Source organism: Pleuronectes platessa, chromosome 1, assembly GCF_947347685.1.
Source record: "Pleuronectes platessa chromosome 1, fPlePla1.1, whole genome shotgun sequence".
Classification (NCBI taxonomy): Eukaryota; Metazoa; Chordata; class Actinopteri; order Pleuronectiformes; family Pleuronectidae; genus Pleuronectes; species Pleuronectes platessa.
Window position 1 is genome coordinate 20,052,261 of NC_070626.1, and position 18,310 is coordinate 20,070,570.

At 43.2% G+C, this 18,310-nt stretch overlaps 1 protein-coding gene and 1 long non-coding RNA gene across 3 annotated transcripts; one reads left to right on the forward strand and one right to left on the reverse strand.

Moving 5' to 3' along the window:
• The first annotated feature begins 782 nt into the window (after positions 1–782).
• Positions 783–18,253, forward strand: mrvi1 (murine retrovirus integration site 1 homolog). 2 transcript variants are annotated; one of them, XM_053419171.1, is made up of 21 exons: positions 783–908; positions 6,710–6,922; positions 7,705–7,811; positions 7,902–7,963; positions 8,656–8,826; positions 9,030–9,107; positions 9,541–9,578; positions 9,774–9,827; positions 10,116–10,565; positions 10,698–10,776; positions 11,461–11,581; positions 11,728–11,758; positions 12,764–12,904; positions 13,105–13,236; positions 13,605–13,758; positions 14,016–14,065; positions 14,176–14,364; positions 14,887–14,948; positions 15,620–15,730; positions 15,899–16,027; positions 16,465–18,253. In XM_053419171.1, the coding sequence occupies exons 2-21, from the start codon at positions 6,851–6,853 to the stop codon at positions 16,625–16,627; spliced, it is 2,394 nt and encodes a 797-aa protein (XP_053275146.1). In that variant the 5' UTR covers positions 783–908; positions 6,710–6,850; the 3' UTR covers positions 16,628–18,253. The 2 variants fall into 2 exon arrangements, with proteins under 2 accessions (XP_053275146.1, XP_053275140.1); XM_053419165.1 differs by lacking the exon at positions 783–908 and adding an exon at positions 1,935–2,324.
• Positions 14,304–16,417, reverse strand: LOC128437137 (uncharacterized). The gene is made up of 3 exons (XR_008338172.1): positions 16,237–16,417; positions 15,038–15,214; positions 14,304–14,374 (listed from the first exon to the last, which is right to left on the reverse strand). It is a non-coding gene; the product is annotated as an uncharacterized LOC128437137 (long non-coding RNA).
• Positions 18,254–18,310: the final 57 nt, after the last annotated feature.

Here is an 18,310-nt window from a genome sequence, read left to right on the forward strand (position 1 = left end):
ATCTCTGTGGCTGGATAATGTGAATTAACTTGTGGTGAGGCTGAGCTCTTCCAGGACAAGACAGATTGTGTAGATCGTGGGGATGAAAACAGACACACACGTATGCGCTGGCGTCTGAAGTGAAAACGAGGTTATATTGGGACCAATGTGTGGAAGTGAACATGGCTGCCAAGATATTTACAGCTTCTACTGTAGCTCCCGCCTTCACAGCCTCCATTCCACGCTTTTCGTCCGGGATGTGTGTGATGAGTTATGACGTCTAATCTGGCTGTGAAATCCTGCAATAAATACTTGTGTTATAATAGTTTTAAAACCCAGCATGTCCTTTCAGGGAGTCCAAGTTCTCGGAAGCGTTGTTTTTTTTCTGATCCGTACCCTCTCAGAAGTGAATGAGACTGTTTTAGTTGGAGCTCCTTGAGAGCCACGTGTTGCTGCTAAGCTCTGACGGTGCTCTAAACATCTTAAAAAAGCTGGAATCACAATATCAGCGAGCAGGCCGAGAGCTTTCAACCAGAGGATCAAGGGCCTGCTGCACTCCAGGTGGTTGCCAGGTTATTGTTGCCCATAGTTATGGAGCTAGGAGGGTGTGGGGTGGGGGGTGAGGGATGGGGGTGGGGGGGCTGAGACACTTCCTGAAACAAGAGGTACAGTAGTCAGTACTAATCAGGTGAACATCCCATCCCCAGCGTCAGCCTGCCAGGACATAAAACTAAATTTGCTTCTTCCCTGTCTGTTTTCTCTTTATCTCTCTCTCGCTCTCTCTTTCCTTTCTTTCTTTTTTTTTATTTTTAACGACGTCATGGCATTTGCATTGCACATGGTTCCTGTCAAATGCAAATCAACTGTCTTCACCGTGTGTCTGTGCTCTGGCTCCAACAGGCAGCGCAGGATGCGGCAGCGGCAGCAAGGTGAGACTCTGCTGCTTGTGTTACCGATGCTGATGTGATATCTGCTTGAGGAGGGGGAACTGCAGGTTGTGTGTTTCTGTGTCTTTATTACTGAGCTGTTGGAAATGGACATTTTATGAAGGAGACTTTTCGGATACTGTACCACTTTCTTTCAAGCTTGTAGAGTAAAGGCAAAGTGCAACTGATCTTTTAAGCTTTGTGAATTGGGCGTTTGTGGAAAATAACTTAAGTTGCAATAACTATTACTAAGTATGATTCTGAGGCACATGTACTTTATATTACTATCTACTTCTACTATTCTGTAAATCACAGAATATGTTGTACTTTATTGTACTGCATTTATCAGACAATTATACAGCAGTTAGTAATTAATATTAATACTTTATTTTTAGGCAACAGTTGCATTTATCTGAAAAACTACTTTTAATTCTACTAATAGATACCCTATATTTTTTTTATAATACTACCTACTGTAATTGTTTTATCTTTTTATGCTGTAGTTAGTAAAGAATTCAAACCCTTTTCTATCACGGCCTTCGGTTAAAACACCACAATCTCAATCCTGAAATAAATTAAAAGAAGATTTTCACTTGATTTGATTTAGATAAGAAGAACATCTGACCTTTTTGCACACATCAGTCCTTTGATGAGCAATTTCCTTCACTGTCAACTCACGTTAATTCAAACTGTGATGCTGTAATTCACTGTGAACGTCAGCTGTGTTCCCCCCGAGCAACATGACTGCTCTGCTTTTTTCTTTCTTTCTTTTCTTTTTTAAACACAAAATTCGTGGTGATCGCCCCTTAGAACCTCTCAACGCTAAAAAAAGCAGCACAAATGGTGCAGCTCGCCGAACAGTAAAGATCTCCAAGTGCTCGGGAAGTGGATGCGAGGATTCCTCTCAGGCTGCAGAGTAAACACAGATCAGACAGATGGGATCCATCCATCTATCTATCAGCCGCACGCAAACATGCCCCTGCATCTACAACAACACACAAACTAGACTCCTACTGCTTCCACACTACACAAACCACAACAAGCCCCTGAAGAAATACCAAATTTTTCCAACTTTCTTCAGGGTGAAGTTGAGGGATGATCAGTGGAGCACACACACACACACACACACTAACACACACAGCACATGCACACATACACACACACACTCCACAGCAGCCCAAAGGAGCATACAGAGCCCTTCTCCTTAAATGGTCAAAGCTCCCAGGAGTGAAAGAAAGGCTGCTGCTGAAAAAAGACAGGGAACAGAGGGGACGGGAGAAGGAAGGAGAAGCCCCGAGGATAGAGGAGTTTTCTGAGGGAAAGGCTGAGAGGGTGACAGTTGGACTGTGGGAAGTCGCTCTCAGTTGCAGGGGACCAGCGGGAGTGTGTGTGTCTGCTTCTCTACAGCAGTGGACTCAGGTAATGTGTGTGCCGCCTGAGGACCGGTTTGGACGGTTGGGCTGTTTGTGAGCTGGGGGGTCTTTGCTTGTCCTGGTTTCAGGTGGACACATGTGTAGCTGCAGAAGGAGGCCACTCCAGCTCTTTGAGCAGTTTGTACTGGAGCGAGTGTTTTGGGGATTTTTTGTTGTTGTTGTTGGTCTGACTTGTAGCTTCTGCGGTGACTTTACATGATCTTGTATTTTTCTTCAGCGTGTATGGTGCATTTGAAAAGTCAGTGGGGTTATCTTGCCTCTCACCTGACTCGTCCACTGACTCTGTCCATCCATTTCTTTCTTTCTCTCTCGCACTTCCTCTGCCGTGTTATCTCAGACTGTGGCTCCGTAGCAACCACTTCCTCTGCGGGCCCTGTGCTCACTGCTTCACACAACCAAATTTTAAACAAATCTGGCATGAGGGAGTGGGCTTATGTAACGGGAGGAGGAGGAGGAGGAGGAGGGGGGTGGAGGAGGATCGCGGTCCCCTTGACTCCCTCTGAGGAAAGGGGCAGCGAGGCCGGGCGGCAGCGAGTAGTTCAGTCTGACTCTGATGGAGAAAGAAGTTTTATAATAGAACATAACTGTAAATAACAAGATACTGATGTCCCTGTGTCATGGTGGTGCAGGGGCTCTCTCTCTCTTTCTCTCTTTCTCTGTATTCAGTCTTGTATGGCCTGCACAGGAAATCATCTGGGTGATTCAATTACTTTTCAATAGTTATCTGAGTCTGTCTGCAAGGGAAACACACACGGTGCCTAGTCGAGCCTCCCACACTGCAGGTTGGCATGTTTGTTTGGACAGTGGTCATTTGCCAGAGGTAACAGTTTCTTCTGTGTCGTCAGCAGAAGAAACAAAAACTGGTTAATGGTGTTTTTTTGCTCAAAAGCAAGATTCGGTCATTTAAACACATTTTACTTGTTGCAATTGTTTAGTTTAAAGTAAAATGGACTGTAAAGATATGGAGATATTCAAACTTTTGAGATGATATGTGATTTCTTTGCTGTTCTTCTTCGTATTCTCCTTATTTGGCATGTTTTGTTGTAGAAGAAGTAGAATATGGATGAATGAATAAATCAATAATTTAAGTTTGCCAAAGAAAATGCAGGTGGTCTTTACCAAAGCTGTTCTGGCAATTACATCATCCTATTAGAAATGCTCGCTCTCATTTTTATATTCATATAAGCAATAGAACCTCAAATGAGATCTGTCTCCATGTAAAAAACAACTGAAGGAGACTCAGACAGAAGTTTAGACTTTTAAATATGAGAATCAGGTGAAATTACAAGATGTCAACGAAAGATAAACGTTCTCAGTTTCTTCAGCTGCGAGAAATTCAATATTAAACTCAAGAGTTGTGTAGTAAAACCGCTTTTTAACGTATGAAACCATCTGTACTAAATACTCCTGCAGGCGGAGAGAGAGAGAGAGAGGTGGATGTGCTCTTGCATGACAGTATTCCTGTAGTCAGGAAATATCTGACAGTCTCTGGAAGATAGTTAAACAACCCGTTTCCTCCCCAGTGACTCACGGCCTCTTCTGTCCCTATACGTTCCCAAGAACTTGTCATGCTTGCGATGATACTGAGCAGCTCGGATTTGTCCGGTGTGAAGTGCGTGCCATATTATCTCCCAGAAATAACCAATCATCCGTCACACCTTTCCCTCCTCGCCCTACTCGTCAACTGGTGAATCGAGATGACAACAGGGGCAGTAGAAACACAGCCACACCTGCGCTGGTCATGGATATGTAAATCTTTCTATTTATAGCGAGACCCTGACAGATAGAGAGTCACTCTGAGTGCACTGTGCTCCTCCAGGAGGTGAAACCTGCTCCTGACTCCTCTATTCAATAGATCGATACAGTAGTCACAGATGTTTTATAGCTTTGGGTTGAAACAGTGTTTCTGTTGCACACATTTAAATATATTTCTCGCCTGTTTCATCTGATATGACTTGAATTTTCTACCAACAGCTTCCAAATAGTGAATATTTGATGTATAATTGAAAATCTTGAACATATTAAAGAAGAAATTTGAAGATTTCCCTTTTAACTCTGGCAAAATAAGCTATGATGGGATTTTTCTTTTATGAGTAAATTATTAAATTAATCAGCAAAGAAATTAAGAATTAAAATGCAATATAGCTTTGCTATATATCCACTGCGAGTGGAAGTGCAGGTTTAGTTATTGATTTGAACATGCAGTAACATTTTGACAGATGTTATATGTACATAGATACCATGGGTTGTCTGATGCTGATACAACATTAACCATTAATGCCAATAATAAGTGTGCATATTAACTCTCCTGACTCCATCTTTTATCTGAGTGACAAGATACCTTAATTTCCTCTCATGCAGTAATCACTGGATCTCTTTCAACCATATACTAAGACTAAGATTTTAAGTCACACCATTTATACAACATTTTAGTGTGGAGAAATCATTTCTCCTCTCTTATCTTCCTGCTCATATTTGTATTATTTTCATAATCTATCCCTGAGACCCTCTGTTTGTTTGACTTTGTCTCTCTGGAGCTCAGTGACTCTGTGAGAACAAGTAACACTGAACGTAGCAGAGTCTGAAAACAACTCGGTGCATCCGACTCGCTCTGACAGGTTCTGCCCAAAACCCTTTCTGGCTGATGAAAGTCACAGTGTGGGAACAAGGACACATGTAGCTAGCTTCGCCGGCTCCGTCAGGAGTCGTATTTATTTGCCTTTTCAATCAGTCAGTGAGTGTTGCTGTTTTTGTTAATTGCTCCTCTCAACATCTCTTAGAGGAAATAATCAAATCTCTGCTTATTATTTCATGATTATATGAGAATCTAAGACTTGAAAGGCTTCTTTTTTTCCTCAGAAGGAAGGATTATTAAACATATTCAATATCTTTAAGGTGCCTTGATGTGGCATAGTCTTGTAAACCAACTCATGTTAAAATCAAGTGTTTCTCGACAGAGTGCGCCCCTGTGGTCTAACAAATGTGTTGAATCCATTTCCGCCATTGTAAAGTGAAGTGTGACCACCTGTAGATCACCGACCCAGAAGGTTGGTAGCCTACTACGACCCATAGTTACATTTTATTGTGAAGCACCATCTAGTGGTTGTGTGAAACAGCATCAGTCATTTCAGCAAACGCCCATTAACAACATGTTTGTGTCACTGTTACTATGATCAGGTCAGGAGGAGGAGATGTAGGAATGGTTGGACGAGTCGACAAAACTTTTATTTTATCATCAGAGACCACTGTCCGTTTCCCGTGTTGTTTCCTCTGACCTTGACCATGATTGTTATATAACCTTGTGTGTTTGTATTGTAACCATGACAATGAAGGTCCTCTAACTTAAATACTTATTTTACCCAAACCCAAACAATCTGTTTATTTTTCCACATCAAGCTTTTCAACCTCACTGATTCACAAGTTGTACCACAGGGACAGAAGAGCTAAACGTTTTTTATTCTTGTTCGCCATTTTTAGACATTTTGGGGCCCTGGGTGAGACTTTCAGCCCCTTAGAGTTGGATCTTTATGCCATAATTGTTATAACAATTTCATAATAGTTGCAGAAGCAAACATCTGGATTTGAAAGTGACAAGTGATCAGAGCCTGGATTTGACCGGCTCAAAACATCAGTGCGTAGATGGTATCAGTGAAGATATAGTCAATGTCCTAGTTGTGTTTTGTCCACAGTTTGGATCTCATGATCGAACAAATAATAGGTCACCTGGTTCTGGATTCTTATGCAGCGCTGAGGGCAGATGAACTGTGTGGACACAAGATAAGAAGCAGCCACTGGGTTATTGTTCTTTCCGCCTGCAGCTCCACGGTGCTTTCCTGCACCTGCAGTGTTATTTTAACAGTCTAGTGCATGCATTTGACAGCAGAGATTGATTATTAAAGCTGAGAGGGCTTCTATAAATAAACCGTTTTCTTCCTTCTCTTCGCTGCTCCTCCACCAGGGGGCACCCTCAGCAAATCTATGGCTATCTTGAGATGCATATTCATGTTTTTCTTTGCTTATACTTTGCTTCAAAGTATTTTTTGATCTTCATTAGATCCCCAGGCGGTGGGACAATGACTGTGTCACAGTCCGGTGGGAAAGTTTTCCTAATACTGCCGTTGCAAAGCAGTAGAGGATGAAGCTATTTTGGGATTTGTTTATAATGAGGATGTTTGGTTCTGTGTATCATATATTTAGCTGTGGTCAGAAATCCAGAAAGGACTTTTTCTTCAGAATTTTAACATTCGAGTTTCTCAGACAATGCAAAAAAAGGATCAGCAGTTCCCTTACTTATCTTTTTGCATTTGTCCCTGTCCACACATAACATGCACGTGTTTGTGACTTTGTGTGTTTGTGATCTCTCCGCTCCAGGAAGAGGAGGAACACGTACCGCAGGAATCTCCTCCTGAGCAAAGTGACCAGGACCCCAGGGAGACCTGCGACAAAGCTCCTGCTGCTGAGAGGGCTTTTATTTTTCCCCACACCCGCTCTCACCCCCCACTAATCCCCAGCATGCCCACACTGCCTGAGGAAGAGGAGGATTCCCCAGAGGACCTGGACAGCTCCTCCAGCTCTCCCAGCACAGTGAGTGACAGACTCCTCAGCTGTCCAGTACAAAAAAAAGACTAAATGTTACAGTTTTTTATTTCAGATCCGATTAAACAGGATCCTGTCATCATCCACTACACCAGAGAGCGTTTCAGTTTCGGGACAACACAACAACATGATGAACATAAAACCTGAAGGGCCACATACAGAGTCTTCCTCTTGTTCTGCAGACAGCAATGTGTTAAACAGACGGCCGTCTGAGTCCCCTGAGAACATTGCCTTCCGCTGTAGTCGCTCATAAACACACAGGCCAGATAAGACATCTCTGCAGAATGCAATGAAGCTGCGTAATCTAATCTTCAGGGCATAGACCAACACAATAATAGTATACAGCTTTATGTACACACTTTCTGTATCCTGTCAGCACTGTTTCCATCTACTGCAAAGATGAGAAGGGCTGCAAGGGAATTAGAGTGGATCTGTGATGGTGTTTACTTACTTTAATACTAAGACACAAAGTTCGTACTGTGAAACTCAAAATTGAATGACCTTTAATTTGGTATAGTTTGGGTATAAATAAATATTCCAAAGGGGGTCCACAGCTCAATTTGGCCACTTAAAAAAAATCTTCGACCACACTGATAGTTATCAGTTCCTTTAATGTGACAGATTTGTTTACTTTGAGATTGCAGGGGGAAATAAATCCTGGATTGTCTCCTGATCCGGAACCGCACCAAAGATGAATAGGTTCCTCGTTAGACCTCTACCACATCCTTCCAGCTATTCTCATTGGAAATCTGTTTTTCATTTCTACACAGTCTGTACCTTGTGAAATCCGAGCTGTGGTCATGGCTGCGCCCACCATCGTCTACCCACAGCAGGCCACCATCGTCCAACAAGATGGTCGCCCTATGGAACAGGCCAGGTACGTGTGACCCTCTGCCATCGGGTTGTCTGGAACTTCAGCTGTAAACAAGAACAATGTGACCTGAATTTTTACGGTTTCCTCTGTCAGGCCGCACAGTCCCAGAGCTCGCCTGAGCAGAAACTCCTCTGGAGGACCCATCACCACAGTCGGTGGGCACACACACACACACACACACACTGCAGAAGAAATGATTCCTAAAAAGAAAACACACCACCATGAGAACTATTTTGATATTATAACCAGCAACATTCACTACAGTCAATCAGTTTTTTCTGTGTTTTCTTTTCTAAAGTGTTTATTTGAAACACAGTAACAGCCTCCTCTGTCAAACTATGATTTCAAAACAGCTTTGATTTCATTTTCCTAAAAGGTTTCATGTGATGAATAAAAACACAGCCGTGTGTCCTCGCACATGCCTGAAAACTCTCATCAACTGATTTATTGGCTCAGGTCCATCTGTGGATCCTTTGTTGCCTTTAACCTGAGGAGTCCCACTTAAATATCCATAAGACACAACTCATCTCTAACTGAGGCCAACCCAGCAACTCTGACTTTTAAAACCAAAAAAAACATACATTTCTTAAAGCTTAAAGATCAAATCCATTCATTTTAAATGTCTGATTTTATTAGCATATGTTTTTTTAAGGAGTGGCTATTGCTCATGATACAGGTGTTACTCATGCTGTAGTGAACAACCTTTGTTTATACGTTCATATCATATACCCTTCTCATCCTTATAGAGATAAAAGTCCTCATAATGAATGTTTAAAGGTTAGGATGAGGGTTAATATGTGTGTGTGTGTGTGTGTGTGTGTGTGTGTGTGTGTGTGCCACTCCTCAGACAGCACAGGGAACGTGATCGACCTGGTGAAAGATGCGCTGCCGGAGCTGCAGCTCTCTGAGGACGATCGACAGAAGAACCTGGAGCTGCTGGAACAGGCCAAGAAGGTCAGCGACCGCTTCCTGACGCGCCGAGGCCGCCGCTCCACCGGCAGCACAGACTCACCCACAGGTAGAGCAGGCACAGACACCCACGTGCACACAGACAACCCTGAACAGAGCAAATTAATTCTTGAACATCGGTTGAATCATGTTGAAGCGTTGTTTTTTTTTGTCTTATGGACTTTCAAAGAAATGTTATGCTTGAGGTTCTGTATGTATACACTTTTCTATTTTGTTCTCACTGAATTAACTTTTTTGTTCTTTTCCCCCCAGGTCTTTCTCCTACTCTAACTCCATCATCCTCACCGTGCTCGTCTAGAAGCAGCTCTCTGACTGTGGCCCCACAAGCTGGTGTGTACTCTTCTTCTTCCTTAGTATCAAACTCTTTTGTATTTACTATTCATTTTAAAGTTTTGTATTTTTGTCTGTCGTTCAAAGGGCTATGTGTGTAGGATTTAGAGCTGGCAGACATGGGAGATAATGTTTTGATCAGTGTCTAATCACCTGAAACCAATAATCATTGTGTGTTTGTCAGTTTGAAGCGGTGCACATCTGTAGGACATAGAAACTTGATTCTCTTCCACTGAGTCCGCCATGTTTCCACACTCGCCCAGAATGCACAAACCCAGCCCGGTTCCTGGTGTGCAGTGTTTTTACATGACCCAGCTAGTTGCATTCTCCCTTCTCAACATGAAATGATGATAAATCCTTCATACTACTCCTCAAATTAATGTTCATTGGACTTTTTGAGTATGATTTTGTTTGTTGTTTTCTGCTTTGTCAGCTGCGGGACCCTCCGAGTCGACTCAGTCTGTTGGCCAGGTAAAGGATCACTGGTTTCATCATTTCATACGTTATGTAAGACATTTGTGTCTGTGTTTTAAATGTGCTAAACAATTAGAAGATGTACACTTGCCTTAACAATTAAAAACTCTGTCTGATTTTAGAGTGAAAGTTCATTATTACCGATGGAATATTCATTAACATAAGAAAACGTGCTGTGTTGATCTCTTGCAGCTTCTAGAGGTTCCTTCAGGGCGAGAACAGACTGAACCAACGACCCAGGATCAGGTCAGACCAGCAGACTTACTCACTGCATTTAACTATTTCACTGATAATTTGACTTTCTGTAACTACCACGGTTGTGATGCCAAAGTTTCAATTGACCAGTTCTTGCTTTTGGCCCAAAGGACTGCTGTGTCTGAGCATAACGCCTCTACAGATTAGTTCAAACATTTGCATCTATGAATTAAGTGTGTGTGTGTTTCCATATAAATATGAAATTCTAATGCCACAGGTTTATTCAAACTCAAAAGCTGTAAACTGTATTACTGACAGTCATTGTGTTGGTGACCTCAGGGCAGGATGTTGGTGGACTGGAAGCCCACTGAGAAGAGGAAAGTGTCCTCTGGGACTCTAACGCCCCGTTTTGCTGTTCAGAAGGAGAACTGTGATCCAACCGGACCTAAGAGTCCCCCGGCGGTCAATAAAGCAGATGAGGGCGCCGGTTCAGGCCAAAGCCCCAACCAGGCCCCAGCCACAGGAGTGGCCAAGCCTGTCCTCCGACCCCCCACCCAACTGGCCCCCTGTACAGCAGAGATAAAGACAATCGGGGCCTTCCCTCCGCTAATGAGAGCAGTTTCCTGGGATGCTGTGGGCAGCCTTAATTCCAGAAACGGAGCGCCGAGTTTCCCTCCGAAAGCAGAGGACACTTTCTCAGACAAGCCCAGAGATGTGTTGAAGTCTTCAGGGTACAAGGACCTCCCTGCCCCGCCGGGTGGTGTGCCCAAACTGTCTAAACTCAGAGAGGTAAAGCATTGGTGAAGAGGATTTTAAAGCTGTCATCACTCGCTCTTATTTTGTAGTCAAATGTCTCTTTTGGGGAAATGATGTGGGAATAAAACATAACTGCTTTGTTTTTGTGTGTGTTTGCGTATCTAGGAACACAAGCTGCTGCGTAACCACAGCATAGTGGGATCCAAGTTACCAGACTTGAGTGAAGCTGCTGAACAGGAAAAGGGTAACAGTCCCCATATGCCCTCTTGTCCACGCAAGAAAGAACGTTGTATTTTTCCAACAGTCTATTCAGCAACATGGCCAAGGGTGTGCACTTCCTGGATCTCAGGGAAAATATTTGTTCCCGTCACAAAATGGAGATGATCTGTTCTTGTGTGTTTTTCCCCTGTGCCACCCATTAACTGGCCTCGCAACACAGAAAGCTGCTGTTTTCAGTTTCCATCAGCAGGTGGCGTGTGAGCCAAAGACCATCTGATATACAAATTTAAAAATCGAATTTATGATTCTTTTTTGAAATAACACTAAATTGTAGACTTGCATTCGAAAGTCACATTTGAGAATTTGCAAAGATTGGGACGTGTCACTTCCCAACGTGAGATTAGACGGTCACTAGAAGAAGAATTACAAGAAGAAGAAGAAAATACAAACAACTGCATCTGCACAAGCTGAAGCCGAGACACCGGTTTCAAATGGTCTGATGTGTTTATGAAGACTAATATTATAACATCCCTGAATGACTTAACTCATGCTACTGTCATAGTATATTTCAGCATTTATCATGATACTGTAGCTGCTGTGTGATTTTACTGAGGTTTGCGTGAAAGGACTTGAGACTCTGCCGACATTACCTGACTCAAAGACCTGATTATTTCCTCGAGGTGTGATTGACGCAGCGATGTGTGTGCAGGTCCTCATCCGACCCCCATCCCGGCCAGTAGCGCGGAGGCGAAGGAGAAGTTGGATGCGATGCCGAACATTTCAGACGTGATGCTGAGAAAACTGAAACTACACCGGGGCCTGCCAGGCTGGTGTGTAACAAGACCCCCGCTGCTTACGTTTCCTCTTACTTTGACACATATTGCTCAAACATATTCCTCCCTGCGTCTGAGTTGCTCTTTCATAGAACGTGTCCGTTTCCCACCTTACTAACAGTTCATGTCTGCTTTCATTCCAGTGCACCACCCCTGACTGAGAAGGAGGTTGAGGTTGGTATCAGATCTGTTGAGGTGGTTGAGTTATTTCCCCTGATTTCTCCTCCTAAAATCAAACATCGGACCTTTTGCCATTAGTGATGAAGTGTTAAAAGTTCCAAGTCGATTTTGTGTAAACGTTTTTCCTCTCGTGCTTGTTTGCAGTTTAAATATCTACGTGGCACGATATCTGTAAAATAAGTAACTTCATTCATATTTATTTACTACCTACATCGTTAAATTACACTAACAAACAAATGGGACTCTTATCGGGTTCTGCTTCCCAAGTGTTAAAGAGTAAAATATGATATTCTCATTTTTGGCCTTCTATATGATTTACTGTAATTGACTGGGGACTTGAGTCATAAAACAACATGTCATAAAAATGTGTTCACTTTGAGCAGAAACCTCCATTCAAACACTTCACAGTGGAGATGTACTGTTCCACTCGCCGCTGAACGTTTGACACGTCCCGCCCCGTGTTTATCAAAACCTGTTTTTTTACCAAAGTAGTTAATTACACCGTCATAAAAATGGGCTCCCTGGGTTTGGCGTTGTTCTGTCAACAGGAAAGTGTTTTTGTGTCCCTGATCGGACCGAAGAGACTCCAGAGTGATTTCCTGTGCAGCAAAATGCAAAAGTTGGTGACGCTGTCAGGGTTCAGGCCGCGGCCCCTCTCGCTGCTCCCCCGGGGGACGTGTCTGGATCAGGACAGTCAGAGGTCATATATTTCCTCTCAGCTGTGGCCCGTGTATGTTGGAAAACCGTGCAGGCGGGCTTTGATCAACACAGCAAAGCACAAGGAGGTCGAATGTCAAAATCACAGCCAGTTCCCCGGGCTCCTCTCAGCTGCTGCTCGATTCTCCCTCACACGTTAACAGATGATAATACATTCCAATGCATTTGGTGCATGTGTGTTTTGAGTGGTGTGGGAGACTTTTATAAAGGATTCTGTTGATTTGCCTGCAGCTCCTCTGCGCTGAACGTGTTGTTTATGTTGCTTTGACTTCCTCCCTGCAGAATGCATTCGTCCAGCTGTCACTGGCTTTTCGTAACGACAACTACACCCTGGAGACGCGGCTCAAACAGGCGGAGAGGGAGAGGAACATGACTGAGGAAGACACAGAGAAAGAGCTGGAGGAGTTCAAAGGAGCGCTGAAGGTCGGTCCTCCAAAACAGCCGATAGCACATCAGCTCACTAGAACGAAAGAATCCTCTGTGGCTCATAAGAGTTCCATCACCTCATGTTTCCCACAGTGAATGTTTATCTAGTCTGAGAAAGACTCTCATCCCAGGTATCTCAAGGGACAGGGATTTGCACTTTGTTTTTCTAAGAGACTATTTTTGTGTGTCTCTTGCAGACGACCTCACCCCAGTGCCAGAACCTGGAGCAACGCGAGGCCTACCAGCGCCTCACGGAGACGGTGTCGGTGCTGCACCGCCTGGCCACACGACTCTCCAGCCGGGCGGAGATCGTCGGAGCGGTTCGACAGGTGCAGTTCTACTAACACGTGCAGATGACGGTGCAAACAGGAGACAATGCAGGACAGTTAAAGGACAGATGTTGCATTGTGGACATACACAGCACAGCTCATCGTTTGAACGATAACGTCTGATACAGGATGTCTTGGTCAAGACAAACGTCACTACCATGGCAAATTTACTGTTCCCTTAATATAATGGTATTTTGTTATGTATACACCAGATAAATACCACCTATTATCTGAGGATTCTCTCTGAGAGAAACGTTTTCAAACCCTCTCTGCTTTAAAATAAACCCTTTTTGTCAGTAGGTTCCTGTTTCTGTGCTTCTACTCTGTAATGTAGTTTTTCATTGAACAACTCCTTCACTGGTCAACAGGAGAAACGTATGAACAAGGCCACTGAGGTCATGATGCAATATGTGGAGAATCTGAAGCGGACGTATGAGAAGGATCATGCCGAGCTGACGGAGTTTAAGAAGCTGGCCAACCAGAACTCCAATCGCTGTTACAGTGGGTCTGTGGACACTGGAGGTAAGACCACGCGCTGATGACGACATTCAGATAAAGCAAAGAAAAACTCGGTGAATGAATCTCAGAAAAACATCTGACACCACATGTTTGTTATGCTTTATTTATCCAGCCAAGACTTTGGTAAAGCATGAACCTTAATCAACCTGACTGCAGTTTGCACTGTACACATAATGTGTACCCAGCTTCACTGCAGCTCTGCAGCATAAGAACAGTCTATATGTTCCTATGTAATGGTGGATTTGTCTTATTTTCTGAAGATGATGGAGTTGCACGGTCGTCAAGATCAATGTCCCTCACCCTTGGAAAGGTAATTTCTGAATTGAATGTCTGTTCAAGATTTCCTCACTGCTCTCATTTCCTGCTCTTACCACCAGCACTGTTGCCTGTGCTGTTTTTTTTGTCTTGGGTCTTCTCCAGGCTCTGCCCAGACGCAGGGTGAGTGTAGCAGTGGTGCCGAAGTTTAACCTCCTGAACATCCCAGGTCAGAGTCCAGCCACAGCTGGCCCGGGCCCCAACCTGCTATTAGGGCCCAGTCCGTCCTCAGGCCCCCACCCAGCCCTTGGCCCCAACGTGGGACCATCCACTGGTGCTGCTCTTCCTGTCCTGGTAGGTCCTCCTGTCCAGTTGGAAATAATGGGAAATTACATATTATGCATTGAATGACATGACACCCTTTCTCTCAGCATGACTGCTGACTTAAAGTCAGTAGAGTAAGTTTATCCAAAGACATTTACTCATGTAACTCAACTCTTTATTTTATACAAAAAGTATAAATAGTGTTTTAAATTGTAAAGCTCTATCTTGTATTGCTGCAAAATACTGGTTAAAAATAATAAGATGCCCAAAGGCATGAATCTATATTAATTAACTACTGTACTTTAGTATAATTCAGAGGGAAATACTGTACTTTTTATTCCACTGTAATTATCTGACAGCTACAGAGAGATGCTCACACAGAACATCTCTCACAGTAAATGCAACACTTATTTTATTTCATTTTACTGTGGCTTTGGAAGTTTTACTTACGGTGGGTAAAGGATATGAATACTTCAGTAATTAAGTACATGTTATTTTGTACTATTGTTAGAAAAAATAATAATAACAATTCTGTAAATTCGCTTCCTGTAGTGTGAAGCGAATGATGTGAAAGTCAGCACTCCCAGAGAGGCGGTACAACCTGCAGCTGAATGGTAGGTTTTGTTTTCTGGTTGTGTTTTGTGTATGCACACACATATGTACACACACATACACACACTGCATGTACAGTAAATCCACATACCTTCAATAACCAAGGTCACTCCACAGTCCTTGGAACAATGGGCCAAGAAAAACCCAGAACTTCTAATCATCCTTATCAAAGGGTTTTCTGCTGCGGCGGGACTTTCGACCTGTTTGTGTGGCCTTCAGGATGTGCTCTGCCTTGCAGAGAAAGCACCAGCGGGGGGGGGAAATAACCCTGAAAGCATAACATAATAATCAAACCCTGCTGTGGATGATGGATATGCTATCCAGGGTCATAATCTAAACATATGTGACAAAGTCCAGACATCGGTTCTAATCACATCCTGGTTGCAAAGTGAGACTGAGTGAAGCTCCCAAGTGCCTGCGCTCGATGTTCTCTGAGGAGATGGAATTGTTTAAAGTGCCAGTTCCATTTTTTTTCTGTTTGTACTCTCCTGGTCTATGATGGTGCCTGTAATGCACGAGGCCACACAGTCCACGCTGCAGCCTGTCCATTAGAGGATAGGGCCACATGCAGGGTAGTGATGGAACCGAACTGTACACTCATCACAGTTTTATAACGCCCGCTGCCGTGATGGCGTCCAAGGCTGATTGTTCTTTCCTATCTGAAACAATGCAGTGGAAAGAGTGTGCTGGAGCAGGAAAGTGAGCCGGCCAAGCCCTCAGTCAACTTAGAGGAGATCAGAGCCGAGCTCAAGGCGAAGATTGAGGAGGAGGCGTACAACAAAGGGTGAGTCCTCTTGTCTCCTGCTCATTGACAACACACAAACACGCAATGTGTGATGACTAATGTGGTGCAGGTGGATCTTGTGTCGTACTGTGTGTGTGTATTGGAACATTTAGATTAAAGGGACATTCATTCATCCGTATGCAGTAAATGTTATCATTTCAAATGCAGATTACAAGAAGGACTGAAGCAGAACAAAGTGCACCAAGACGAGAAGCATGAGGAGGAAAACACTGCGGAGAAATTACTCGAATCAACAAATAAAGACGAGGAGAGCGGAAGAAAAATAAATACAAACAGGTAAATATAAAATGTCACAAACTAGAACGTAAAGAGAAGTAGAGTGTGTACCTCCACAAAGGCCTCACAGTGAAACCACATTTAAATTCACCTGATCCAGATTTTCATTTGGATCTGCACCAAATTACACTCGTACATATATCAGTAGCCTTAGCATTAATGTTGAAATGAATAGATCTTATCTCACAATGTAAAAAGAAAATCCTGACCTGGATCTTCACCAAACTTTAATAGATTATTCCCAGACCTACAGTTTACCACATCCTTCCACAAAGGTCCATGGTATTCTCCTAAGTAGTTTTTAAGTGGTCCTGCCAAATAACAGACAAGCTAATACAGCTGAAAATAGAACCTCCTTGCTGGAAGTAAAAATGTCAGCAGCGATTGAAATATGTGATATGTACAGCACTGTGCTCTTCACGGGGTCTTTGTCACAGGAGGATGGAGGAGGTCCTGGCACGTCTCAGTCGCTATTGTCCCAAGATTTCCTTGAATCGGCGACTTCTCTGGATGGCCCTGACGCTGTTCGTCGTGATGTGTCTGGTCATCAGTATTTTTTCATTCTTCAGTCACTACTACAACAAACGCGAGGACACGTAAAGTACCACACGAGATGAGGATGTTCGGACTGAGTGTCGCGCCACCACCAAAGAACCCTGCCACAGAGTGACAGGGGCCGCTGTCACTCTCTGTCTCTGACCATTTACCATATCACCACACCCGGACTCACTTGAATCCATGACCCTGGTTCTGGAGGGTCAGAAGGAGGCTTTACGGTTAATGTTGCCTTCCCCTTGGTTGTCAGCGCTAAGTTATTATTTAGTTTGGATTGAAAAGTCAAGGTGTTGTTTGCTGTGGTGAAAAAAAGATTATTTCTGTTTAGGGACCAGTGCAGTGTGAAGAAATATATGTATTTAAATTAGATACATACATAATGATTCCGGTAGTTTGGATGATGAATATGGCATTTTCATTTTCATTTAATGCCACAGCAGGAAAAATTTATATTTATTTCACTATTATGTTAAACCTAAAGTGCTGAACCGTTATATCCCCCTTCTGGCAGTGAGAGGAATTACACATACACAGGATAATAATTATACATTTAGGTAGAGCAAATGCAACAGCGATTCGCTACACACCATAGACTTTATATAAAAATGGACGACGTGTCTCCACCTCCTCCCACTATCCAGAAGTGAAGCCAAAACATACTAACGCTGCCATCTTGTGCTGAAAATGTCATGTGGAGCCAGAGTCTGGATGTGCTCAACCACTCTTGAGTTGTTCTGAGCTTTAAATCAAAACCAAACTTCACATATGTCTGATAAGAGCTCCATTAAATGCCAGAAACCAACTTCGAGAGGAAATGATTTGGTCCATGTCCCATCCACTGACATGGAGGAAGCAGGGGGCGATCGGAGTGCTTTGGTTTCACTTTTGGGGAGCAGTCGTATCCTCCATCTGTATACACAGTCTATGCTGCACGGCTGCTATATTTTTGGAGGAGGCTACACACCAATGTTAGTTTGTGTTTGACTTCGCCATCAATTGTTTCCTTTTATAACTGTAGGCTCTTCTCTGAACGCAGAATACATTTTTTATCTGGAGCATCAGTTCCTAAGATATAAAGCACATAACCGACATCATCTCCTTCGCTACAGTTGCTCTTCTCTTCAGCTTCGGCAAATTTGCTGGTGGAAGCAAAGTGCAAATCAGGAATTTTTCCACAGACGCCAAATCTCCTGCAAAATACCGAGTGAATCACCTGCAGCCGATTCCTAACTGATAAATAAGAAGGCCTTGAATGTGACGAACGTCTATTTATATGTGAAAGTTCCCCACTTCCGCTTTAAAGTGTAATCTTTTTTATGTTCATTAGATAATAATTGAATCCTTATTTAAAGATAGAGGAATTAATTCATTGTTATGATCTGTTTTTTAAGTTCCATCATGTTTAATTAAAGTCTTAAATATGAAACATAAGCACATTCCAGAGTGGTTCCGTAAGGGCGATGATTTGCAGGTGACGGTTCTCGCTTGAGTCCTTTTGGATTGTCTTCAGAGCACTGACAGATTTTCTTCTTGTGTGAGAGCACTGTGTCGACGGCAGGAGACGTGTTTTTATCTTCTTTGCACGTGTGTTTCTGCCTGTGTGTGTTGTTGGTTCTTTGTGGATGTTTCACTCTTCCACGTCACCTTCGAATAAAGGTGCATGAAAGGAGATTAGTTCTGTTTTCCCTTTTTCTAACGTGACATTTGCAGTTTTTTAAGGTGAAAAGT